The 26,913-nt window shown below is 47.7% G+C and overlaps 1 protein-coding gene across 1 annotated transcript in view; it reads right to left on the bottom strand.

Moving 5' to 3' along the window:
• Window positions 1–19,237: 19,237 nt before the first annotated feature.
• The window catches only part of LOC120058141 (extensin-like), a 30,631-nt gene continuing 22,955 nt past the window's right edge, over window positions 19,238–26,913 (bottom strand). The window contains exons 3-5 of the mRNA XM_039006610.1: window positions 21,381–21,989; window positions 20,294–21,202; window positions 19,238–19,425 (exon numbers count right to left, since the gene is read on the bottom strand). Of these exons, the coding sequence (XP_038862538.1) occupies window positions 19,238–19,425; window positions 20,294–21,202; window positions 21,381–21,989 (1,706 nt within the window). The remainder of the gene's footprint in view (window positions 19,426–20,293; window positions 21,203–21,380; window positions 21,990–26,913) is intronic.

Genomic DNA, 26,913 nt, shown 5'->3' with positions numbered 1-26,913 from the left:
CCTTTGGCAGAGTCTATAACCTCGAGTCTTCTTGAGTATGACGCTGCAAGCCTGGCACACCTGTATTTGGGGAGTTTCTCCCATTCTTCTCTGCAGATCCTCTCAAGCTCTGTCAGGTTGGATGCGGAACATCCAGGTTGGATGGGGAACATCACTGCACAGCTATTTTCAGGACTCTCCAGAAATGAGAGATGTTTGATCGGGTTCAAGTCCAGGCTCTGGCTCAGCCACTCAAGAAAAGTCAGAGAGTAGTCCTGTTGGAAGGTGAACCTTCGCCCCCAGTCTGAGGTCCTGAGCGTTCTGGAGCAGGTTTTCATTAAGGATCTCTCTGTACTTTACTTCGTTCATCTTTCCCTCGATCCTGACTAGTCTCCCAGCCGCTGAAAAACCTATCCAAAGCATGATGCTGTCACCACCATGCTTCACCATAGGGCTGGTGCCAAGTTTTCTCCAGACGTGACGCTTTGCATTCAGGCTAAAGAGTTCAATGTTGGTTTAATCAGACCAGAGAATCTCGTTTCTCATGGTCTGAAAGTCCTGTAGGTGTCTTTTGGCAAACTCCAAGTGGACAGTTGTGCCTTTTACTGAGGAGTGGCTTCCATCTGGCCACTTTACCATACAGGCCTGATTGGTAGAGTGCTGCAGAGATGGCTGTTATTCTGGAAGGTTTTCCCATCTCCACAGAGAAACTCTGGAGCTCTGTCAGAGTGAACATCTGGTTCTTGGTCACCTCCCTGACCAAGGCCCTTCTCTCCCGATTGCTCAGTTTGGCCAGGCGGTCAGCTCTAGGAAGAGTCTTGGTGGTTCCAAACTTCCATTTAAGAATGATGGAGGCCACTGTTTTCTTGGAGACCTTCAATGCTGCAGACCTTTATTGGTACCATTCCCCAGATCTGTGCCTCGATACAATCCTGTCTTGGAGCTCTACGGACAATTCCTTCGACAGCCATGGTTTGCTTTCTGCTCTGACATGCACTGTCAACTGTGGGATCTTATATAGACAGGTGTTTGCCTTTCCAAATCATTCCCAATCAATTGAATTTACCACAGGTGGACTCCAAACAAGTTGTAGAAACATCTCAAGGATGATCAATGGAAACAGGATGCACCTGAGCTCAATTTCGAGTCTCATAGCAAAGGGTCTGAATCGTTATGTAAATACGATATTTCTGTTATTTATTTTTAATACATTGGCAAAAAAAAAAAAAAAATGTTTTCGCTTTGGCATTATGGGTTATTGTGTGTAGATTGATGAGGATTTATATTTTTTATCAATGTGGAAAAAGTCAAGCGGTCTGAATAGTTTCCGAATGCACAGTACCTCGTACCCCTGCACATGGACTCAGTACTGGTACCCCGTGTATATAACCAAGTTATCATTACTCAATGTGTATTTATTCCTTGTGTTATAATGTTTATTTTTTCTCTCTGTGGTGTTGGGAAGGGCCGTCAGTAAGCATTTCACTGTTAGTCTACACGTGTTGTTACAAAGCAGGTGACAATTAAGATTTGATTGGATGTGTCATTATGAATGATATGGACCCACAACTAGTGTATGTGGAACCTCTGTCAGAAGGGAAGGAAGACATGGACAGAGACAGACAGAGACGGACAGAGACGGACAGAGACGGACAGAGACGGACAGACACGGACAGAGATAGGGGTGCAGGGAAAAGACAGTAGGGCAGCTCATGCAGACTACAGACAGAGGCAGTAGGGCAGCTCATGCAGACTACAGACAGAGGCAGTAGGGCAGCTCATGCAGACTACAGACATAGGCAGTAGGGCAGCTCATGCAGACTACAGACAGAGGCAGTAGGGCAGCTCATGCAGACTACAGACCGAGACAGCAGGGCAGCTCATGCAGACTACAGACAGAGGCAGTAGGGCAGCTCATGCAGACTACAGACAGAGACAGTAGGGCAGCTCATGCAGACTACAGACAGAGGCAGTAGGGCAGCTCATGCAAACTACAGACAGAGGCAGTAGGGCAGCTCATGCAGACTACAGACAGAGGCAGTAGGGCAGCTCATGCAGACTACAGACAGAGGCAGTAGGGCAGCTCATGCAGACTACAGACAGAGACAGTAGGGCAGCTCATGCAGACTACAGACAGAGACAGTAGGGCAGCTCATGCAGACTACAGACAGAGGCAGTAGGGCAGCTCATGCAGACTACAGACAGAGACAGTAGGGCAGCTCATGCAGACTACAGACAGAGACAGTAGGGCAGCTCATGCAGACTACAGACAGAGACAGTAGGGTAGCTCATGCAGACTACAGACAGAGACAGTAGGGCAGCTCATGCAGACTACAGACAGAGACAGTAGGGCAGCTCATGCAGACTACAGACAGAGACAGTAGGGCAGCTCATGCAGACTACAGACAGAGGCAGTAGGGCAGCTCATGCAGACTACAGACAGAGACAGTAGGGCAGCTCATGCAGACTACAGACAGAGGCAGTAGGGCAGCTCATGCAGACTACAGACAGAGACAGTAGGGCAGCTCATGCAGACTACAGACAGAGGCAGTAGGGCAGCTCATGCAGACTACAGACAGAGGCAGTAGGGCAGCTCATGCAGACTACAGACAGAGACAGTAGGGCAGCTCATGCAGACTACAGACAGAGACAGTAGGGCAGCTCATGCAGACTACAGACAGAGGCAGTAGGGCAGCTCATGCAGACTACAGACAGAGGCAGTAGGGCAGCTCATGCAGACTACAGACAGAGACAGTAGGGCAGCTCATGCAGACTACAGACAGAGGCAGTAGGGCAGCTCATGCAGACTACAGACAGAGGCAGTAGGGCAGCTCATGCAGACTACAGACAGAGACAGTAGGGCAGCTCATGCAGACTACAGACAGAGACAGTAGGGCAGCTCATGCAGACTACAGACAGAGACAGTAGGGCAGCTCATGCAGACTACAGACAGAGGCAGTAGGGCAGCTCATGCAGACTACAGACAGAGACAGTAGGGCAGCTCATGCAGACTACAGACAGAGATGTGTGCAGGGAAGAGGCAGTAGGGCAGCTCATGCAGACTACAGACAGAGATGTGTGCAGGTAAGAGGCAGTAGGGCAGCAAATGCAGACTACAGACAGAGACAGTACGGCAGCTCATGCAGCCAAGACACACACACACAAACATCCCTCAAGGGGAAGATCTATTGTCTGCTACTTATAGCCACATTTGTCATTCTTGTCAGAGACACAAACACACACACACACACACAAACACACACACACGAAGGTAGACTGACATTGTTCAGCGTTTTTTTGTTCAAATACACATACACACACACACAGCCTTGGAGGGTAGCACATCTATTGTTGTGTGTTTAGCTGGCGTCTTCTCAGTGCGTTCAGGCTCATTAGTTACAGTAGAGAGGGACAGCGCCACTACTGTCCCCTCAGCCAGCCACGGCATCTGGGCCACATGTCACAATGCATGTTAACACACAAGACAAGAGGTGCAGCATAGCCCACACACTTCTCTCTCGCTCCGACACACACACACACACACACACACACACACACACACACACACACACACACACACACACACACACACACACACACACACACACACACACACACACACACACTTACTTAGTGTTTGCTGTGCCGTTACACAGAACAAGCCAACCCAGTGTGCCACTGACAGGGGTTACCGTTCTATTCACCGCTGGAGTAGCACAACCTAGACCGGAGACGACCCAGCTCAAATTCCAGACACAAGTACCGTCTGACAAACTCTGTCATCAGAGAGGAGCGTGGGACCAGCCTGTTCTCCTTACCTGGTACACAGCCGTAGCCATCCTCTCGCTCTCCCTCTCTTTCACACGTTCCTTATTTTAGCTGTCTCTGTAATTACTGCGGCATCGTCCTTTCTTTGAGAGTGCAGAGAGGCAGAGAACTGCTTGCACGCGCAACAGAAGGGGTAATCCAAACACTTCCTACCTAGGCTAGAGAGCTTGTGGATGTATGTGTGTGTGTGTGTGTGTGTGTGTGTATGTGAGAGTGTGTGTGTGTTTGAGAGAGAGAGAGAGAGAAAGAGAGGGTGTGTTTTTTCGGCTCCACGCTTTTTGTTCCTCTCTCACCCCTTCGCCAGAAAATGAACATAAAAATGTCTCAAGTCTCTTTATATGGTCAAGAGCCGCGAAGAGGGCCAAAGAGTGAGCCCTAACAACCAATAACTGCAACAGCGCACTGCAGCACCCAGCACTGGAAAATTAGGAAAGTCTGACTGCAGGCTATTACTACTGCCCCTCCTCTCCTCTCCCTCTTTCTCTCTCTCTCTCTCTCTCTCTCTCTCTCTCTCTCTCTCCCTCCCTCTCTCCTTCCCTCCCTCTCTCCTTCCCTCCCTCTCTCCTTCGGTCCTTTCTCTCGACCTCTTGTCGTTATCAGGTTACAGGTTAAATATGAGTTGACACGCTCTCTCTCTCTCACACACACACGCACACACACACACACACACACACACACACACACACACACACACACACACACACACACACACACACACACACACACACACACACACACACACACACACACACACACACACACACACACACACACACACACACACACACACACACACATTCACAGACATAGACACAGTCACACGCACACATAAACATACACACAAACACAGACAGAGAGAAAGTGATTCCATTCAGTATAGCTTATTCTCACTGGCAGAACAGTTGTCAGTCTCCAACGTATTATGTAACAGTACATTGAAATCTCTGTTAATTGAAACTGAGAAGTTCCAGAAAAGCTTGACTACACACTTTAAAACAATAGTTTCCTACTTTGATCTAATGATACTAGAACTGAGTTTGAGATGGAAACAGACTTTAACCTACAAAAAAGAATCACATCATTTACATTTAAGGTAGGGCTTTTTTTAATTTAGACAAAAATACACATCAAATTTGTGACAATTATGTACAGATTTAAGTTAGCATACAGATGAAGACGATCTGAGCTTTAAGCCTTCAGGTTAAAAACATGTAAATCATATGAGCAAATGTCCAAAGTGTTGAGTCTACACGTAACAGTAATATGTTTACAATCCTTATGTTATTTATTGCATCTTTATTTAACATACAGTATGTATATTTTTTTAACTAGGCAAGTCAGATAAGAACAAATTCTTATTTACAATGACGGCCTACGGAGGAACAGTGGGTTAACTGCCTTGTTCAGGGGCAGAACGACAGATTTTTACCTTGTCAGCTCGGGGATTCAATCCAGCAACCTTTCGGTCACTAGTCCAACGCCCTAACCACTAGGCTACCTGCCACCCCACTTATGCTGTAGTAGCTGCCATTTCCTATGGTGACAATGACATATTATTTCCCATCATCTCACGGCATAATTGACAATTACCAGAAAGAGTTGTTGAATTTCAAAAGCTAAGCTACCTACCACTTATACGCCGTATATGGAACACATTTAGAAACATACAATTACACTGTGTTCCGCATGGAACGATTGACAAACTACTTTGAAGTCGGGTCTAAATAATTACATGGAGGCACATTCATAGTAACACCTACAGTAGGCTAAGAGTTCATCTGCAGTTGTGTTCACCAGATGTTTGTTGTGTGACAAGGAGTAAAAATGAGTCGGAAGGAAGGAAGGTGGAGTGGATGGGTAAGTGGGTGGAGGGAGGACGCAATGCCTTGTTGTATTAGCAACAAAACAAAACAAATTGGTGGTTTACGTCTGTTGGCTAGCAAACACCACAGCGTACGGCAAAGTAAATGAGTGGATGAGACTAAATGAGTCTGGGAACTTCCCTGGTTTTTAAGGAGTGACCCAGCTGGCACATAACGTTCTGAGAAGCATATGTTTGGTGAGAGCGTGGTTGTCCTGTGGTTATTTTACAAACAACCTTCCCCCAACGTTCTGGGAATGTTGCAGGATAGTTGCTTGGCTTTGGAACATTCTCAGCACATCGATTTGTTATTAATTTAACAGAACCTGCCCCTAAAAGTTCAAACACGGTTACATTTCATTAAAATGTTGGCAACGTTCTAGGAACCTTCTCCAACTGGTTTGACATTGGGAATGTTTTCAAATAGTTCAGAGAACATTAAGAAACAACATTCTTATGTGGGAATTTCAGTACTTCCGCACAACGTTTCGTACAGGTTTACTCATGATTCTATTTAAAGTCATCCTCTGAAATTGTTACAAGAACGTTAAGAAACAATGTTCTTCTGTGGGAATTTCAGTACTTCAGCATAACGTTTCCTGCAGGTTCCCTCATGGTTCTATATAATATTTATTGGCATTTTTTTAAAACAATTTAACAATCATCAGCAAAATATGACACAGATAATGCCCCGTTATTCCCCCCACCTACACAAAACAGCAAGCTACAAAGGAGCACATCACGCAAAACAATTCCCTCCCCAACCCATGAACACCTCCTTCCCTCCCCTCTACCGGTATAAGCTTCAATGATTAAACAATAAATAAAACAACTAAACAGATAGACCTTCACATTCAATGCTAGAAAATGTATTATTCAACACAAAAAGAAAGAATAATAATAATACATTAATGAAAAAAATAATAATAATGAGCCAGTTATGGTGACTCTAGAAACTGCTGAAAGTCCCCCCAGATATCAGTCAATTCAAAGGGTTTATTATGTAAATTGTAGATGGAATATAGGAAGTTAGTTGTTTAAGCCTCATCTGCTCAAAAATACAATTGACAACTGTGTACCGTTTTCAAGGGATTGTTAAATAAATGTTTACTTTGTTGTAATACACTACATATACACCCCTTCAAATGAGTTGATTTGGCTATTTCAGCCACACCATTGCTGACAGGTGTATAATATCGAGCACACCGCCATGCAATCTCCTTAGACAAACATTGGCAGTAGAATGGCCTTACTGAAGAGCTAAGTGACTTTCAACGTGGCACCGTCATAGGATGCCACCTTTCCAACAAATCAGTTCATCAAATGTCTGCCCTGCTAGAGCTGCCCGGTCAACTGTAAGTGCTGTTATTGTGAAGTTGAAACTTCTGGGATTAACAACGGCTCAGCCGCGAAGTGGTAAGCCACACAATCTCACAGAACGAAACCGGTGAGAATCATTGGACTCTGGAGCCGTGGAAACAGGTTCTTTGGAGTGATGAATCACGCTTCACCATCTGGCAGTCGGACGGAGGAATCTGGGTTTTGGCAGATGCCAGAAGAACGCTACCTGCCCCACTGTAAAGTCTGGTGGAGGAGGAATAATGGTCTGGGGCTGTTTTTCATGGTTCGGGCCCCTTGGTTCCATTGAAGGGAAATCTTAACGCTACAGCAGACAATGACATTCTAGATAATTCTGTGCTTCCAACTTTCTGGCAACAGTTTGGGGAAGGACCTTTCCTGTTTCAGCATGACATTGCCCCTGTGCACAAAGCGAGGTCCATACAGAAATGGTTTGTCAACATCGGTGTGGAAGAACTTGACTGGCCTGATCTCAACCCCATCGAGGACCTTTGGGGTGAATTGGAACGCCGACTGCGAGCCAAGCATAATCGCCCAACATCAGTGCCCGACCTCACTAATGCTATTGTAGCTGAATTGAAGCAAGTGCCCCCAGCAATTTTTTTATTTTACCTTTATTTACCTAAGCAAGTCAGTTAAGAACAAATTCTTAATTTCAATAACGGCCTAGGAACAGTGGGTTAACTGCCTTGTTCCAACAGTGAAGGCTGTTTATAGCAGCAAAGGGGGACCAACTTCATATTAATGCCCATGATTTTGGAATGAGATGTTTGACTTTTGGCCACGTAGTGTATTCAGACACCCCTTAAAGGGAAATGGAAAGGATAGAAAAGTGATTTATTCTGTGTGTGCTACATGACACACACATATACAGTTGAGTGTACTAAAAAGTTGGGTCACACCGTGGTATTGGCAGAGCTCTATCATCTACCAGTCGTTGTCTCCAAAAAAGGTACAAGGTTTAAAAAAACAAACCTACAAATGAACACGAGAGGCTGGAAGAAGCATTGGGTCAGCTGTAGTTGATCAGAACGTGATGGTAGACAGAGAGACAGACAGGCAGGCAGACAGATGGAGAGAGATTCTGGGCAAGGACACGGGACACAGCTGTCTCTGTTTTAAGGCAGAGTCTCCTGAGGCTGACTCAGGGTTTCTCAACAACAGCACCAGTCCCTCGGTGGAACATCTGAACAACGCCCAGGCAACGCTAGCTTGACACAGCAAGTGGATATCAACACCATGGTCACATTGTACAGTACATGATTCAGTCCTGTCTCAGGACGGTTGCGTAAGCGGAATTAGATCAGATCAGACTCTACTCAGGCTCTGAGAGATAAACACTTTCAGGATCCACCTGTATCAACGTCTGGTGAAGTTATCACCTTTTTATAATTCTGAAGATCTCTCTCTCTCTCTCTCTCTCTCTCTCTCTCTCTCTCTCTGTCTCTCTCTCTCTCTCTCTCTCTCTCTCTCTCTCAGGGTGTGTCAAAGCATGCTGTGTTTCATCCCCCTCTTTCACCCATTTCCTCACTCTTTGTCTCCTTTCCACACCTCTGCCAAGCACTCTCTCTCTCTCTCCCCCCTTCTCTCTCTCCCCCTTCTCTCTCTCTCCCCTTCTCTCTCTCTCTCCCCCTTCTCTCTCTCTCTCTCTCCCCCTTCTCTCTCTCTCTCTCTCTCTCTCCCCCCATTCTCTCTCTCCCCCTTATCTCTCGCCCTTCTCTCTATCCCCTATTTTCTCTCTCTCCCCCTTCTCTCTCCCCTTCTCGCTCTCTCTCTCCCCCTTCTCTCTCTCTCCTCTTCTCTCTCTATCCTCCCTTCTCTCTCTCTCCTCCTTCTCTCTCTCTCCCCTTCTCTCTCTCCTCCTTCTCTCCCCCTTCTCTCTCTCCCCCTTCTCTCTCTCTCCCATTCTCTCTCTCCTCCTTTCTCTCCCCCCCATTCTCTCTCTCTCCCCCCCATTCTCTCTCTCTCTCCCCTTCTCTCTCTCCCCCCTTCTCTCTCTCTCCCCCTTCTCTCTCTCTCCCATTCTCTCTCTCCTCCTTTCTCTCTCTCCCCTTCTCTCTCTCTCCCCCCTTCTCTCTCTCCCCCTTCTCTCTCTCTCTCCCCCTTCTCTCTCTCTCCCCCTTCTCTCTCTCTCCCATTCTCTCTCTCCTCCTTTCTCTCTCTCCTCCTTTCTCTCTCCCCCCTTCTCTCTCTCTCCCCCTTCTCTCTCTCTCTCCCCTTCTCTCTCTCCCCCTTCTCTCTCTCTCCCCCTTCTCTCTCTCTCTCCTCTCTCTCTCTCCCCTTCTCTCTCTCCCCCTTCTCTCTCTCTCCCCCTTCTCTCCCCCTTCTCTCTCTCTCCCATTCTCTCTCTCTCCCATTCTCTCTCTCTCCCTTTCTCTCCCCCCCCTTCTCTCTCTCCTCCTTTCTCTCTCCCCCTTCTCTCTCCCCCTTCTCTCTCTCTCCCCTTCTCTCTCTCCCCCTTCTCTCTCTCTCCCCTTCTCTCTCTCCCCCCTTCTCTCTCTCCCCTTCTCTCTATCCCCCCTTCTCTCTCTCCCCTTCTCTCTGTTCATACTCTTCCTCACTTGGCCTGCTCTTAACATTCTCTCCAGAGACTCTGTATTACTCCATCTTGCCAAAGGTTGGGTGTTTCTGTTTGTGTTCTCTACTGTATCTATCAGATAGAAAATAAGTAGCTACAAGTCAGACGGGGGCACTGGAGAAAAGGTGAGGAGTGAGGAAAAAAACATCTACGTATGTATTTCTTCTTGGCGTACAGCGCTGCTAGTCTAATTACTCTGTACAGCGCCATATGTCCACACGCTATATGGGTAAATCATTCTGCATGCGTTTCAAGTACCGTTTCTGGTACTGAAGGGAGTGGAAGTGTTACAAACCACTAGTACAGTGTCCCTCAATCCATTCCCTGGGGGGAATAGGGGGTGCACCTGATTAAAGTTATATCTAAATGGCACAGTTTACTCTTTTCCAAACTGCTGGGAGTCAAATATAAAATAAAACCTGAATAGCCATAAATGCATCTCTTCATAACTCAATAATAATCACCCAAAGTCCATAAATGACTGTTCCCATTCCCATTGTGTTGCTTTGTTTGGTTGTGTTGTTTGGAAGGAACATCACTGGGCTGAACAGGATATCACCGGGCTGAACAGGATATCACCGGGCTGAACAGGATATCACCGGGCTGAACAGGATATCACCGGGCTGAACAGGACATCACTGGGCTGAACAGGACATCACTGGGCTGAACAGGATATCACTGGGCTGAACAGGATATCACTGGGCTGAACAGGATATCATTGGGCTGAACAGGATATCACCGGGCTGAACAGGACATCACTGGGCTGAACAGGATATCACCGGGCTGAACAGGACATCACTGGGCTGAACAGGATATCACTGGGCTGAACAGGATATCATTGGGCTGGACAGGATATCACCGGGCTGAACAGGACATCACTGGTCTGGGGAAAGAATAATGTCCTATCCCATGACTTCTAATGAAACTGTTTTTATGACTGGATTGTTGATTTGATATAAAGCCTGATAAAGCCTGATAAAGCCTGATAAAGCCTGATAAAGCCTGATGTAGATGGCTGGTCACTAGAACAGATCTCTGTGGCAAAGACCCAATAGATTGACTAAATATTAAACTTCTCCTCTCCCCTTTCACCAGATCGCATTCCCACTCATATCCCACACGGACGGCAACTTCCACACCCATTTTCCTGAGTATCACATTTTCTCTGCAGGACTTCCATCGCCCCTCCCCAATCCCACCTCCATCCCTTTCTTCCCTCTATCCCCATTGAGTGCAGTCTCAATCCCACAAAAATAAAGGACGTCCTCAGTGTTGTTCCTGGAAGGATTCCACGGACGGCGAGGGCAACTGCACTGAAGTCACACACTCAAAGCCCAGTTGAGTTGATCGACTATCTTAAATAAGAGGATTGTAGGCGTATTATAGTGGTTCATCATAGCTTTTTGATGATTGGCTGAGGGGAAACTACAGTAGTGGCTTCAGTGTGAATGGGCACACTCTGAGATGAGGTCAAAGCCCCTCCTTCTAAAACCATTGTTCTCATGTGTGGGTGTTGGGCGGTCACAGAACACAAGTAGAGTAGAGTGGGTGGAGTGGGTGAGTGAGTGGGTGAGGGGTTGGGGGTTTGGAAGTGGCAGTGAGACAGGGTGTGGGAACATGCCTGTTTTAGGGTTTTGGACCACAGTTGAAAACACAAGCTCAGAACTAGTAGTGGTTAAGACTGGTCTAAAGCTGTTCCCTAGGACTCTGGTTGGGTGACTAGTGACTGAATGTAGAAGTGACTTGGACTGGGGGAGGAAGCAGAGAACATGCAAACAAGAGAAAAGAGGCATGAGAAGTAGAATGTCCTCTGGCACATTTCCTCTTTTCTGTGTGCCATTCTAGGCCGAAAAGCTAAATCCCTCATGCCAGTTCTCCATCCATGCCAAACTCTTCCTCTGGCCAAACCCTTCCTCTGGACAAACATTAAGATAATGAAAAAGCTTCCCTCGTGCTCCACAACAACGAACTAGCTTTCCAATTACTCTACGCGCGATAAATCAGCCTCCAATGGCAAAGTATCGTATCTGAGGTAAGTCACTAGAACGGAAGACAAGCGATCACGTGCCAAATGATCTTGACAGCTGCTGTTTCTGGAGGTAAGTTAGGGCAAGCAAGACAGCACAAGAGATTAAGAACAAGACATACACTGCTAGGCTGTATTCCAACAACTTACTGCAGAGAATAAGATACACTTACTCATCCAACTAAAGAGAACGGTGGGGCCTTAATCTGAATGTACGTACGGGATACATTGGAGGACACGCTCAGCCTCAAGCCTCGGCTTCCTAAAATGCACACTGTACTAATTACCCTGAACGAGCTTTAATGAACATAGTTGATTTGGGGGTCTTTTTTTACTCAACAGGCTATCTAGATTTATACATAGCTTTGTCAGCAGAGGAAGTCAATTAGCAGTGAAGTTGAGACAGCTAGACACAGACTGATAAATCCAACTTCTGTTCCACTCAGGTAAGTAGAAAGCTGGGCAGCTAAAGCAACCAAACTGCCATATCAAACATGTATCTCTCAACGTACGTGTATATATAGGTGCCTGGATGTGCCTAAAAGGTAGAGACAGTAAATCATTTTGAAATCAAGGAAATCATTGTTCTCACGTCAATTAGTGTTTTTTTTATTAAATTACCACCAGAACATACAAATATGTAAAAAAATAAAAAATAGAACCATGATGCTATTATGAATACAGGTCTGAATCATGAAATTGCAAAAGATTCAGGGACTTTCCTCGTGGTATTTCACTCCCGTTTGACTCACAATGGAAACAGCATGAGGTCAGAACACATGACAACACAGCCATTGTTTGGGCCAAACTATACTGAGTTTCAGTCATTTCTATAGGTTCATTTGGGGACCAAGCCTAGCCAAGACAAGGGTTCCATCTCATCGAGAGACGATACCCACACCTAAGACTAAATGGACTATACACAAGATGCCTCCAGCTGCTATTTTACTGGGCAAAAAAATCGGCTATTGCATATTCTTGCATAGCATTGTCTTCTGTGCCCGGTACTCCATGACTGAACCTTGAATGCTGAAGTTGGCCAATGGCAGCTCCAGTAGCAAGAGGAGGGGAGTGTTATTGGCTATAATAACACAAGAACCAGAAAGGAGCTTGATACATGGTGGGGTCATTCAGCTAACACCACAGTCATCCAAGCTACCGCTACATTTAGCTAAACAAAGGGGCTGTACTGCAGCTCGTCCAGTGGTCATAACTCTCTCAGTATCAGCGGTTAATGTAATGAAACATAGCTCTCATGCAGGGACCAACCTCGCCAAGGGAAACTAAGTGAGGAGTCGCAAAAACAGCCTTCCAAAATGTCTGTCCAGTCCAAACAAAAACATGCTTTTCTTTTGGTTTAAAGAACAGAGATGGATGGTGAGGGAATTGTAGGGGAGGTCGGGGGGAAATGAAAACACATACTTCATCACTGTGGAAGGGAGATAGAAAAAAAGTTTGGAGAGAGGAGGGAGTAGAGGTAGGAGAGGTGATTAGCTGTGTGTATTTGTGTTTCTCACTCTGCTTTCTCTGGCCTCCCTATTCATTACCAGAGGAACACAGTAGTGTCCTTCCCAAAACACGCTTGGTGCCCGGGGCCATATCTCTAGGCTGGTCAGTGCTCTTCTCAACTCCTAAGAATGGACAACAAGTGAACTTTCATGTGCTATCTTTTACTGTGGCTAAAACAACTAGGCTCGTAATTTTAACAATTTTATTCGTATTTACAGATGGCATACAAGTTTGATATTAAGGCACATGAAAGTTCACATGTTCCATAAGGCATTTCGGTCAAAAAAAGCATTATGATTAAAAAAAATGTTTTTACATTTAAACAGCTCTCCTGTGAAGTCGTGACTTGCGACATACGCCAAGTTTCTTGAATCAGGTCACAAATGAGCGAACCACTATCGGACGTGCCAGAGAAATATGTAGATCAGAAACTAAAAGGGGCTTGCATCTAGCCAGAGTTGTTTTAGAAATCAAACAGTATGCTCACTACCTGGCTAATTATTTCATCTTTAAATGTTCCAATTGTCAGTTTGATTTTACAAGATGGCCCATGTGGAAGAAAAGAGGACGTTAGAAGTCAAATCGAAATGGAGCTCTCAGTATAGTAGCAGTCTCCAGGCTGAACATACGTCATGGCAAAATAATTGTTCCATGATTGGCTGACATAATGAGTGGGCATGCTGAGAGATGCATTTGGATTGGTCTGCCATATAACACACGTCTGTCTATTGGAGCTGGTCAGTATGTCTAGGTAATCGTGTCAAATGCAGCTTTTTTAATGTATCGTGTAGTAAAACTGCATAAACCTAATGTCAAGTTAAAGTGTACTGTTAGCTAGCTAATGTTAGCTGGCTGGTTCGCTAGCTAACGTTATGTGTATGTTCTCCACTTTCTGAGGGCCGAGTTTTGAAATCAGTGGAATTCAAGTATGATAGCTAAGGAGATGGAGAAAACACCAGTCTGGATTACATCGTCAAACTAAGGCAACCATGCACGGCATCAGACAGGAGACGCGTCCAACCATGATGAATACTTGTAAAATAATCTAGCTAGCTACATTTTCAGATATAAGACATTTCCAATTTTGACAGAAAGTGGTTTCATTTCAAGTGTACTGTTAGCTAGCTAACGTTAACTGGCTGGGTTGCTAGCTAACATTATGGTGTATGATCTTATTCTTCGTATCTCAGACACATTTGCTTGACTAGTTATAGCCATAGAACCTGGTTGGTTAGCTACCTGCAGATTCATGCAGGGTAGTAATGTCATGAGTTGTGATTATGGTCCATTGTTTAGCTAGCTAGCTACATGTCTTAACAAAAGAATCCCCTCTAATTTTGACAAATTATTTTCATTTCAAGATAGTGTACTGTTAGTTAGCTAGCTAATGTTAGCTGGCTGGCTCGCTAACTAACGTTACGTCATGCATTGAGATTCATTGTTTACCTAGCTAGCTATCTAGCTACATTTCTTAACAAAAGACTCTCGTCTTAGTGTGCCAGAGCGCAGAACAACTGATTCATTTTTGAACGCTCAACATCCGTTGAATATTTCCGGTGTCATTATACGTCCGCAACAAAGTATAATGTGATGTTGTTTTTGTCGCACACCTTTGCTTTATCTCGGCCAGGTCGCAGTTGTAAATGAGAACTTGTTCTCAGCTGGCCTACCTGCTTAAATAATGGTGAAATAAAATTAAAAATAAATTAAAAAGTAATTAAAATGTTGCCAGCAGCACTATTACAGTAACTAATGCCCTGGATAACATGAAAACTGTCTAACCAGCTCTGCTAGAGGGAGTAAAATGGTCAGAGTGGGGTGTTCTCTCATTATGTGTCTGGAAGTAGCTAGCCAATGTTAGCCAGTTAGCTTGGGTGCTTGATTGTTGTTGTGAGGTCAGAGCTTTCGGAACAACCCTACTTATTGGCCAGAGCATCCAGTGTGCGCTCTGAACGCGAAACGCTCTGAATTTACAAACGGACAATCTGACAGCACAGTTGCAGTCACCAACGCTCTGAATAGCATACTGTAACAGCCTAACCAGCTCTGCTAGGGTGAGTAATGTTCAGTGAGACTGTTCTCTCTCTCTTAGATGTCTGGTAGTAGCTGGCAAGTTAATACAAAAATCCCAGATCAACCCTTAAAGAGATGGGTGGGGCTAAGGCTTAAGAGGGTGTGAACAATGCTGAATGGGTGTAGACAAAGAAGGGCTCTCCAGTAGGTACCAAAACTTTGAAAGACGGTTTTCTCAAAAGTGAGATTACAAGTTGATCAACTTTCAAAGCAGAATTCCTTTCCCATTGTTTCTTCAAATGCAGTGTATGATATACCATTTTGTAGCTCTGAGTCTCTACTTGCTGTTGTGTTCGATGGTGATCACTCGAGTCTGCAAGTGTTTTGGCCAACATGAGCATTGACACGTTTCAACTGCCACTTCTCAATTCCAAAATTCTAAATCCATTCGTGAGCATTGTCTCCCGCGACCTGTCGTGTAGCATGACTCACGGGCACTGGGGACCTGGGAAAGACATATGCATACTCCGATAGACAGAGACAAATTTGTAAAAACAAAACACATTCTCTCTATTCCTGCACAAAATATGTGCAAGTATATTGGTCACCGGTAATTTCAGCAGCTGGTTTTAGCTTGTTGTAGCCTGCCTGCTGCTAGCTAGCTTCATTGACAAACACAGGGATGACATTTTAGCTAGCTAGCTAAGGATATGGGGCACTGCACTGATAAACAGCATGTAGCTGGTCACTTATTTACGATGTAGCTAGCTAGCTAGCATTGCATTTAGTGTTGCACTAGCAGGTTGGTTAGCTTCTCTTTCCTTTTGCATGAAAGTGACTGGCTCAGGCTTAGCTAGATAGTTAATAATGGACTAGATGGTTGGTTAGCTTCTCTTTCAGTTTTGTATGAAGTGACAGGCTCAGGCTTAGCTAGCTATTTATTAATGGACTAGATGGTTGGTTAGCTTCTCTTTCAGTTTTGTATGAAGTGACAGGCTCAGGTTTAGCTACAGTAACACGTTTAATGAATAGTTTTCATGTACATGATCAAACTTCAGAAATACACTAAACTCCTTAGCTGGGCTCCCGACTGGCGCAGCGGTCTAAGGCACTGCATCTCACTGCTAGAGGCGTCACTACAGACACCCTGGTTGTAATCCAGGCTGTATCACAACAGGTCGTGATTGGGAGTCCCATAGGGCTGCGCACAATTGGCCCAGCATCGTCCGAGTTTGGCCGTTGTTGTAAATAAGAATTTGTTATTAATTTACTTAAATAAAGGTTAAATAAAAATAACAAATACAAAAAAAAATGTAAAATTGCGTGACTAAGACCTTCTCAAAATGACATTTCTAAATGAATTACAGATTTTTTTTATTTATTCAGACTATTTTTGGGGGTGACGTAGTAGTGACTGTTTCTGCCAAGGGCGCCGAGTCGGCATAGGATGCCCACTCGATCAAGAGGCTTCCGTAGGACACTGTGGACAACTCGATGACTCGACGACTAGCATTTGAGATTCACTCGATTGACCCGTGAAAGCGCATATCGAGTGCTCAAAGTGCTCGAAGTGTTCAGTTTCAGATTCAGCCTTTAATTGTTCATGGGTACACACTCTCGCCACTGCATCCCAATGTTGCCTGAGAGAATAGCTTATCTTTCTTCTACCAACATTCACCTATATTTACAATCCACCAGAGACTTACAACAGATTTAGTTCAACCGTGGAATTCAAAATCACAAAGTCTAGTCAACCAGACTTGGCTGAAACTGGGTTCTGCTGAGTTCAAGGCAATACCACTGAACTGTCATTGAACTGTTATGTTTATTACAGTAAATACAATTACTGATGGCGTCACCTCTGACATCTAGAAACTGTGTTGTAGAGTTGACACACTTAAAGCTATGAAGCTCCTGAGTTGTGCAGCGGTCTAAGGCACTGCATCTCAGTGCAAGAGGCGTCACTGCAGTCCCTGGTTTGAATCTGAAGCTGCATCACATCCAGCCGTGATTGGGAGTCCCATAGGGCGGTGCACAATTGGCCCAGCGTCGTCCGGGTTTGGCCGGGGTAGGCCGTCATTGTAAATAATAATTTGTTCTTAACTGACTTGACTGGTTAAATAAAGGTTACATTTAAAAAATGATGAACAAGCAAGATGCACATGTCTGAAGAAAGGGTAGTGGAAACTGGTATTTAGTGGATGACATGATGGCACGGAGCAAGCAGCACCTGTGCTCAGACACGAAAATATAGACAAACATCGAACCGACATCTCCCATTGGATTGGATGAAGCTGTGTTTCCCATTAGTTTCAAGTCCTTTTCCCACAAATCTTCATCTAGCATTACTGAGGCCTCACAATTCCACTATCTCTCTCTTTCTCCAAATTCTTCTGACATACTCTCACTTTTACTTTATATCTCGTTCACAGATGCACATAACACACACACACACACACACACACACACACACACACACACACACACACACACACACACACACACACACACACACACACACACACACACACACACACACACACACACACACACACACACACACACACACACACACACAGTGACATACTGTCGTTACATGCAGTCTGACCATGTGTTTTTTAGTAGCAGAGGTTATGCAGGGGCTACGTGCGAGTCTTATCTAAATATGGATGTGGAGATTTACCCCTGTAGCGAGTCAGTGTGGAAACTGTCTCAGCACGACAGAGTTATTCCCACCACTTGGATTCCAGAAGTGTAAGATCACATATTAATCAAAACTAAGGAAAGGCCTAGGGGCAATGGGAGCACCTTAACCTTATATATTTAGCTTGTAAATTCTTCATAAATAATGAATTCAAGGCGATGCAAGCTTGTTTGAAAGCTGATAGCGATCGAGCTAGCCTTCATCAACTATCATTCACGACATAAAAGTTTTTTTCATGTCAAGTCTAAAAGTGAATTGCGACCTGCCAAGGCCAATCTCAGAGGGAATATTTGTCTGATTAGAGAAAATGGAGGTTTGTCCATGTATGTCCATGTTTGCTGATTGGGAGTAGTTTGGATTGTACTCTTCATCACAATTTAATTAAGAAACAGTCTCTGCGTTCCGGACCTGTCTTCACAAATCAACCCTGGGGTTCACAGAATTCCTGCATGCGTTCCTTCCTAGCAAAGAACTCCAACAACAACACCTCTCAGGGAGACGACCATTTCATATTTTGTTAGTTCTCTCTTCATATGCTCTACCCCTTCACTCATCACATTTTCTTATTTTTTTTGTTTGATATGTTTTTCTGGGTTTCAATCACGTCCTCGTATTATTAAGTCAGATTAGTTGTGGGGTCATGAATGGGATGTATTCGTTGCAGGGAGCATTGATTGAAATACAGTTTGTTGTCATTGTAAGAACCAGTAGACCAAGAAGAGGTCACATGGGCTGCTCATTACTCACTGCTTCAGAACGTTTCCCCAAAACAGTTAGGCGGCTATTTACTTCATCATTTATCTGAATTGAGATGGATGCAATTAAAACACTGACACATTGAATTACACACAGTCATCAACCAAATGCATTGCATTAGCTTGAGCTACTTTGTCTTCACCCCTCCTATGAGACTGACTGGTAAACCTTCACCCCTCCTATGAGACTGACTGGTAAACATTCACCCCTCATATGAAACTGACTGGTAAATCTTCACCACCCTTTGCACCCCTGGTATTTCCTGTCAGTCTGAAATGGAGGAGGGGAGTGGGATCTGGGTAGAACTGAGGAGGGTAGAGAGAGCTGGGTAGAGTTGGAGGAGGGTAGTGGGAGCTGGGTAGAGATGGAGGAGGGTATAGGGAGCTGGGTAGAGTTGGAGGAGGGTAGAGGGAGCTGGGTAGAGATGGAGGAGGGTAGAGGGAGCTAGGTAGAGATGGAGGAGGGTAGAGGGAGCTGGGTAGAGATGGAGGAGGGTAGAGGGAGCTAGGTAGAGATGGAGGAGGGTATAGGGAGCTAGGTAGAGATGGAGGAGGGTATAGGGAGCTAGGTAGAGATGGAGGAGGGTATAGGGAGCTAGGTAGAGATGGAGGAGGGTATAGGGAGCTAGGTAGAGTTGGAGGAGGGTATAGGGAGCTGGGTAGAGTTGGAGGAGGGTAGTGGGAGCTGGGTAGAGATGGAGGAGGGTAGAGGGAGCTGGGTAGAGTTGGAGGAGGGTAGTGGGAGCTGGGTAGAACTGAGGAGGGTAGTGGGAGCTGGGTAGAACTGAGGAGGGTAGTGGGAGCTGGGTAGAACTGAGGAGGGTATGGGAGCTGGGTAGAGATGGAGGAGGGTAGAGGGAGCTAGGTAGAGATGGAGGAGGGTATAGGGAGCTGGGTAGAGTTGGAGGAGGGTAGAGAGAGCTGGGTAGAGTTGGAGGAGGGTAGTGGGAGCTGGGTAGAACTGGAGGAGGGTAGTGGGAGCTGGGTAGAGTTGGAGGAGGGTAGTGGGAGCAGGGTAGAGTTGGAGGAGGGTAGTGGGAGCTGGGTAGAACTGGAGGAGGGTAGTGGGAGCTGGGTAGAGTTGGAGGAGGGTAGTGGGAGCTGGGTAGAACTGGAGGAGGGTAGTGGGAGCTGGGTAGAACTGAGGAGGGTAGTGGGAGCTAGGTAGAGATGGAGGAGGGTATAGGGAGCTAGGTAGAGATGGAGGAGGGTATAGGGAGCTGGGTAGAGTTGGAGGAGGGTAGAGGGAGCTGGGTAGAGTTGGAGGAGGGTATAGGGAGCTGGGTAGAGTTGGAGGAGGGTAGAGAGAGCTGGGTAGAGTTGGAGGAGGGTAGTGGGAGCTAGGTAGAGTTGGAGGAGGGTAGAGAGAGCTGGGTAAAGTTGGAGGAGGGTAGTGGGAGCTGGGTAGAACTGGAGGAGGGTAGTGGGAGCTGGGTAGAGCTGGAGGAGGGTAGAGAGAGCTGGGTAGAGTTGGATGAGGGTAGTGGGAGCTGGGTAGAACTGGAGGAGGGTAGTGGGAGCTGGGTAGAGCTGGAGGAGGGTAGTGGGAGCTGGGTAGAGTTGGAGGAGGGTAGAGAGAGCTGGGTAGAGTTGGAGGAGGGTATAGGGAGCTGGGTAGAGATGGAGGAGGGTAGTGGGAGCTGGGTAGAGATGGAGGAGGGTATATGGAGCTGGGTAGAACTGAGGAGGGTAGTGGGAGCTGGGTAGAGATGGAGGAGGGTATAGGGAGCTGGGTAGAACTGAGGAGAGTAGAGGGAGCTGGGTAGAGATGGAGGAGGGTAGTGGGAGCTGGGTAGAGTTGGAGGAGGGTAGTGGGAGCTGGGTAGAACTGAGGAGGGTAGAGGGAGCTGGGTAGAGTTGGAGGAGGGTAGTGGGAGCTGGGTAGAGTTGGAGGAGGGTATAGGGAGCTGGGTAGAACTGAGGAGGGTAGTGGGAGCTGGGTAGAACTGAGGAGGGTAGAGGGAGCTGGGTAGAACTGAGGAGGGTAGAGGGAGCTGGGTAGAGATGGAGGAGGGTAGTGGGGGCTGGGTAGAACTGAGGAGGGCAGTGGGAGCTGGGTAGAACTGAGGAGGGTAGTGGGAGCTGGGTAGAACTGAGGAGGGTAGAGGGAGCTGGGTAGAACTGAGGAGGGTAGAGGGAGCTGGGTAGAGATGGAGGAGGGTAGTGGGAGCTGGGTAGAACTGAGGAGGGCAGTGGGAGCTGGGTAGAACTGAGGAGGGTAGAGGGAGCTGGGTAGAACTGAGGAGGGTAGTGGGAGCTGGGTAGAACTGAGGAGGGTAGAGGGAGCTGGGTAGAACTGAGGAGGGCAGTGGGAGCTGGGTAGAACTGAGGAGGGTAGTGGGAGCTGGGTAGAGATGGAGGAGGGTATAGGGAGCTAGGTAGAACTGAGGAGGGTAGTGGGAGCTGGGTAGAGATGGAGGAGGGTAGTGGGAGCTGGGTAGAGATGGAGGAGGGTATAGGGAGCTGGGTAGAACTGAGGAGGGTAGAGGGAGCTGGGTAGAGTTGGAGGAGGGTAGTGGGAGCTGGGTAGAACTGAGGAGGGTAGTGGGAGCTGGGTAGAACTGAGGAGGGTAGTGGGAGCTGGGTAGAACTGAGGAGGGTAGAGGGAGCTGGGTAGAGATGGAGGAGGGTAGAGGGAGCTGGGTAGAACTGAGGAGGGTAGAGGGAGCTGGGTAGAACTGAGGAGGGTAGAGGGAGCTGGGTAGAGTTGGAGGAGGGTAGTGGGAGCTGGGTAGAGTTGGAGGAGGGTAGTGGGAGCTGGGTAGAACTGAGGAGGGTAGTGGGAGCTGGGTAGAACTGAGGAGGGTAGAGGGAGCTGGGTAGAGATGGAGGAGGGTAGTGGGAGCTGGGTAGAACTGAGGAGGGTAGTGGGAGCTGGGTAGAGTTGGAGGAGGGTATAGGGAGCTGGGTAGAACTGAGGAGGGTAGTGGGAGCTGGGTAGAGTTGGAGGAGGGTAGTGGGAGCTGGGTAGAACTGGAGGAGGGTATAGGGAGCTGGGTAGAGATGGAGGAGGGTATAGAGAGCTAGGTAGAACTGAGGAGGGTAGTGGGAGCTGGGTAGAGTTGGAGGAGGGTATAGGGAGCTAGGTAGAGATGGAGGAGGGTAGTGGGAGCTGGGTAGAACTGGAGGAGGGTAGTGGGAGCTGGGTAGAGTTGGAGGAGGGTAGTGGGAGCTGGGTAGAACTGAGGAGGGTAGTGGGAGCTGGGTAGAGTTGGAAGAGGGTAGTGGGAGCTGGGTAGAACTGAGGAGGGTAGTGGGAGCTGGGTAGAGTTGGAGGAGGGTAGTGGGAGCTGGGTAGAACTGAGGAGGGTAATGGGAGCTGGGTAGAACTGAGGAGGGTAGTGGGAGCTGGGTAGAACTGAGGAGGGTAGAGGGAGCTGGGTAGAGATGGAGGAGGGTAGAGGGAGCTGGGTAGAGCTGGAGGAGGATAGTGGGTAGAGCTGGGTAGAGATGGAGGGAGGGTAGAGGGAGCTGGGTAGAGCTGGAGGAGGGTAGTGGGTAGAGCTGGGTAGAGCTGGAGGAGGGTAGAGGGAGCTGGGTAGAGCTGGAGGAGGGTAGTGGGTAGAGCTGGGTAGAGCTGGAGGAGGGTAGAGGGAGCTGGGTAGAGCTGGAGGAGGGTAGTGGGTAGAGCTGGGTAGAGCTGGAGGAGGGTAGAGGGAGCTGGGTAGAGCTGGAGGAGGGTAGTGGGTATAGCTGGGTAGAGCTGGAGGAGGGTGAGTGGGTAGAGCTGGCAGCTCTGGAACATTTCAGTAATGGCTGCCAGATGAAGGGCGGTGATGTATGGTTGGTGTGTGTGTGTGTGTGCGTTGTGGAGGGTGAGTGGGTGCTATAAATCTATAATCTAAAGTCTAGTAAATCTCTCACTGCAACGTATTGACAAACTCAATGTTTTCTCATCTCCAGCCCTCCTTCACCACCTCTCTCTCTCTCTCTTTCCATCACTACTTCCCACCTTCTTCTAAGTGCCCCCTCTTCAAAAACACCCGTCGACCATGTAGCGAGCGGCCGTTTCTTTTTAGAAGGGGGTGATGTCGAACAAAGAAAGGCTCAGCCAAGTCAAACACATACTGGGACAGCCTGCACTTGTTTTCAGATTCCTCCGATATTGGGAGTACAGGAACCCTGCTCCAGATGAGGCCCCGTCCACCTCATTAACACAACATTTCCTTCTGATAAGCTCTGCTTGGCTTTGAAGGAAAGAGAGTTGAGCTAACTAAAGCACTAAGAGCTAACCACAGGAGGTTGGTGGCACTGTAATTTGGCAGGACGGGCTCATGGTAATGGGAGGGAGAGAAATCAGTACAATGGTATCAAATAATCAAACACATGGTTTCCATGGTTTCCAGGTGTTTGATGCCCTTCCATTCGCTCTCCGTTCCGGCCATTATTATGAGCCATCCTCCCCTCAGCAGCCTCCTGTTGCGCCAGCAGAGGATGAGAGACTTGGTAGAGCTACACTGTACGTTCTGTCACAATGGCTACATAAGGCTGTTGTGCACTTGAGATGTGACGTGATGACATAAGATGTAATGACAGTTTATAACAACCTACATCTAAAAAGTGTAGCTGCCTAAAAAGACTGCGTTCCCATTGCTTAGACACGCCCAATCGTCAACATAGGAGCCCTGAGAAAAGCTGCTACTCTTACCTTCACTTCACATGTCTTGTGGCAAGTCAGCCGGCACACTAGAAGATGGGAGACAAACAGGAATTCAGAGTTAGTTTACATTTCCTAAAAAGTATTACATTCAAACATTGCTGAGCGGAATTAAATGAAAAGAGTGTATTAAAATTCTACCTCGTCAAAGTTCAACATGTTTACTCAAAGTGGTCAAAGTCAAATATTATTGACTGTTAAAGACTGATGCTGCCCACTACTGGGGTCTGGGGTTTGGTGCTCTTGGGTCTGAAGAGAGCAGGGTCTGGCGAGAGAGAGCAGGGTCTGGCGAGAGAGAGCAGGGTCTGGCGAGAGAGAGCAGGGTCTGGCGAGAGAGAGCAGGGTCTGGTGAGAGAGAGCAGGGTCTGGCGAGAGAGAGCAGGGTCTGGCGAGAGAGACAGGGTCTGGAGAGACAGACAGGGTCTGGAGAGATAGACAGGGTCTGGAGAGATAGACAGGGTCTGAGAGCTGAGAAGCTTGTCTGGGTTTGGTTGTAACTACTGGGGTAGAATAGTCCAGGATGGATAGAGATGCACCTAATTTTAGACTATATTACAATAGATGCTTAATCTATTTATATTCATTCAGATTTACGTGAGATAAAACAGATCTCATAGTATTTATTCTGAAGTAGGATAGAGTGAATGTGCTAGTCCTGAGCACTGATGTTAACTGTGATCTTGTGTTGTATAAACAAGACACGCTGGTATAATTAGTTCATGCCATTTAGTTTATATTTAGACACCTCCGACTACATTTGCACTAACATTTGAGAGCCTCTTTGATTCTTTAATTAAAGGCCTTGAGATAAGTAACAGAGTGAAAACCTACAGCACGCTCCAACCCCGAGGAGACTCTGGTTCCCAGTGAAAACCTACAGCACGCTCCAACCCAGAGGAGACTCTGGTTCCCAGTGAAAACCTACAGCACGCTCCAACCCAGAGGAGACTCTGATTCCCAGTGAAAACCTACAGCACGCTCCAACCCCGAGGAGACTCTGGTTCCCAGTGAAAACCTACAGCACGCTCCAACCCAGAGGAGACTCTGGTTCCCAGTGAAAACCTACAGCACGCTCCAACCCAGAGGAGACTCTGGTTCCCAGTGAAAACCTACAGCACGCTCCAACCCAGAGGAGACTCTGGTTCCCAGTGAAAACCTACAGCACGCTCCAACCCCGAGGAGACTCTGGTTCCCAGTGAAAACCTACAGCACGCTCCAACCCCGAGGAGACTCTGGTTCCCAGTGAAAACCTACAGCACGCTCCAACCCAGAGGAGACTCTGGTTCCCAGTGAAAACCTACAGCACGCTCCAACCCAGAGGAGACTCTGATTCCCAGTGAAAACCTACAGCACGCTCCAACCCCGAGGAGACTCTGATTCCCAGTGAAAACCTACAGCACGCTCCAACCCAGAGGAGACTCTGATTCCCAGTGAAAACCTACAGCACGCTCCAACCCCGAGGAGACTCTGATTCCCAGTGAAAACCTACAGCACGCTCCAACCCCGAGGAGAGACTGATTCCCAGTGAAAACCTACAGCACGCTCCAACCCCGAGGAGAGACTGATTCCCAGTGAAAACCTACAGCACGCTCCAACCTAGAGGAGAGACTGATTCCCAGTGAAAACCTACAGCACGCTCCAACCCAGAGGAGACTCTGATTCCCAGTGAAAACCTACAGCACGCTCCAACCCCGAGGAGACTCTGATTCCCAGTGAAAACCTACAGCACGCTCCAACCCCGAGGAGACTCTGATTCCCAGTGAAAACCTACAGCACGCTCCAACCCCGAGGAGACTCTGATTCCCAGTGAAAACCTACAGCACGCTCCAACCCCGAGGAGAGACTGATTCCCAGTGAAAACCTACAGCACGCTCCAACCCAGAGGAGACTCTGATTCCCAGTGAAAACCTACAGCACGCTCCAACCCCGAGGAGACTCTGATTCCCAGTGAAAACCTACAGCACGCTCCAACCTAGAGGAGACTCTGGTTCCCAGTGAAAACCTACAGCACGCTCCAACCCCGAGGAGACTCTGATTCCCAGTGAAAACCTACAGCACGCTCAAAACCCGAGGAGAGACTGATTCCCAGTGAAAACCTACAGCACGGTCCAACCCCGAGGAGAGACTGATTCCCAGTGAAAACCTACAGCACGCTCCAACCCCGAGGAGACTCTGGTTCCCAGTGAAAACCTACAGCACGCTCCAACCCCGAGGAGACTCTGATTCCCAGTGAAAACCTACAGCACGCTCCAACCTAGAGGAGACTCTGGTTCCCAGTGAAAACCTACAGCACGCTCCAACCCCGAGGAGACTCTGATTCCCAGTGAAAACCTACAGCACGCTCCAACCCAGAGGAGAGACTGATTCCCAGTGAAAACCTACAGCACGCTCCAACCCCGAGGAGAGACTGAATCCCAGTGAAAACCTACAGCACGCTCCAACCCCGAGGAGAGACTGATTCCCAGTGAAAACCTACAGCACGCTCCAACCCAGAGGAGAGACTGAATCCCAGTGAAAACCTACAGCACGCTCCAACCCCGAGGAGAGACTGATTCCCAGTGAAAACCTACAGCACGCTCCAACCCCGAGGAGAGACTGATTCCCAGTGAAAACCTACAGCACGCTCCAACCCCGAGGAGACTCTGGTTCCCAGTGAAAACCTACAGCACGCTCCAACCCCGAGGAGACTCTGATTCCCAGTGAAAACCTACAGCACGCTCCAACCCCGAGGAGACTCTGGTTCCCAGTGAAAACCTACAGCACGCTCCAACCCCGAGGAGAGACTGATTCCCAGTGAAAACCTACAGCACGCTCCAACCTAGAGGAGAGACTGATTCCCAGTGAAAACCTACAGCACGCTCCAACCCCGAGGAGACTCTGATTCCCAGTGAAAACCTACAGCACGCTCCAACCCCAAGGAGAGACTGATTCCCAGTGAAAACCTAAAGCACGCTCCAACCCCGAGGAGAGACTGATTCCCAGTGAAAACCTACAGCACGCTCCAACCCCGAGGAGACTCTGATTCCCAGTGAAAACCTACAGCACGCTCCAACCCCGAGGAGACTCTGATTCCCAGTGAAAACCTACAGCACGCTCCAACCCCGAGGAGACTCTGATTCCCAGTGAAAACCTACAGCACGCTCCAACCCCGAGGAGACTCTGATTCCCAGTGAAAACCTACAGCACGCTCCAACCCCGAGGAGACTCTGATTCCCAGTGAAAACCTACAGCATGCTCCAACCCCGAGGAGAGACTGATTCCCAGTGAAAACCTACAGCACGCTCCAACCCCGAGGAGACTCTGATTCCCAGTGAAAACCTACAGCACGCTCCAACCCAGAGGAGACTCTGATTCCCAGTGAAAACCTACAGCACGCTCCAACCCCGAGGAGACTCTGATTCCCAGTGAAAACCTACAGCACGCTCCAACCCCGAGGAGACTCTGGTTCCCAGTGAAAACCTACAGCACGCTCCAACCCAGAGGAGAGACTGATTCCCAGTGAAAACCTACAGCACGCTCCAACCCCGAGGAGAGACTGATTCCCAGTGAAAACCTACAGCACGCTCCAACCCCGAGGAGACTCTGATTCCCAGTGAAAACCTACAGCACGCTCCAACCTAGAGGAGACTCTGATTCCCAGTGAA

This window comes from Salvelinus namaycush, chromosome 13 (genome assembly GCF_016432855.1).
Source record: "Salvelinus namaycush isolate Seneca chromosome 13, SaNama_1.0, whole genome shotgun sequence".
NCBI classification, from domain to species: Eukaryota; Metazoa; Chordata; class Actinopteri; order Salmoniformes; family Salmonidae; genus Salvelinus; species Salvelinus namaycush.
Note: the sequence above shows the minus strand (reverse complement) of the source record. Positions and strands in the feature narration are given on the sequence as shown.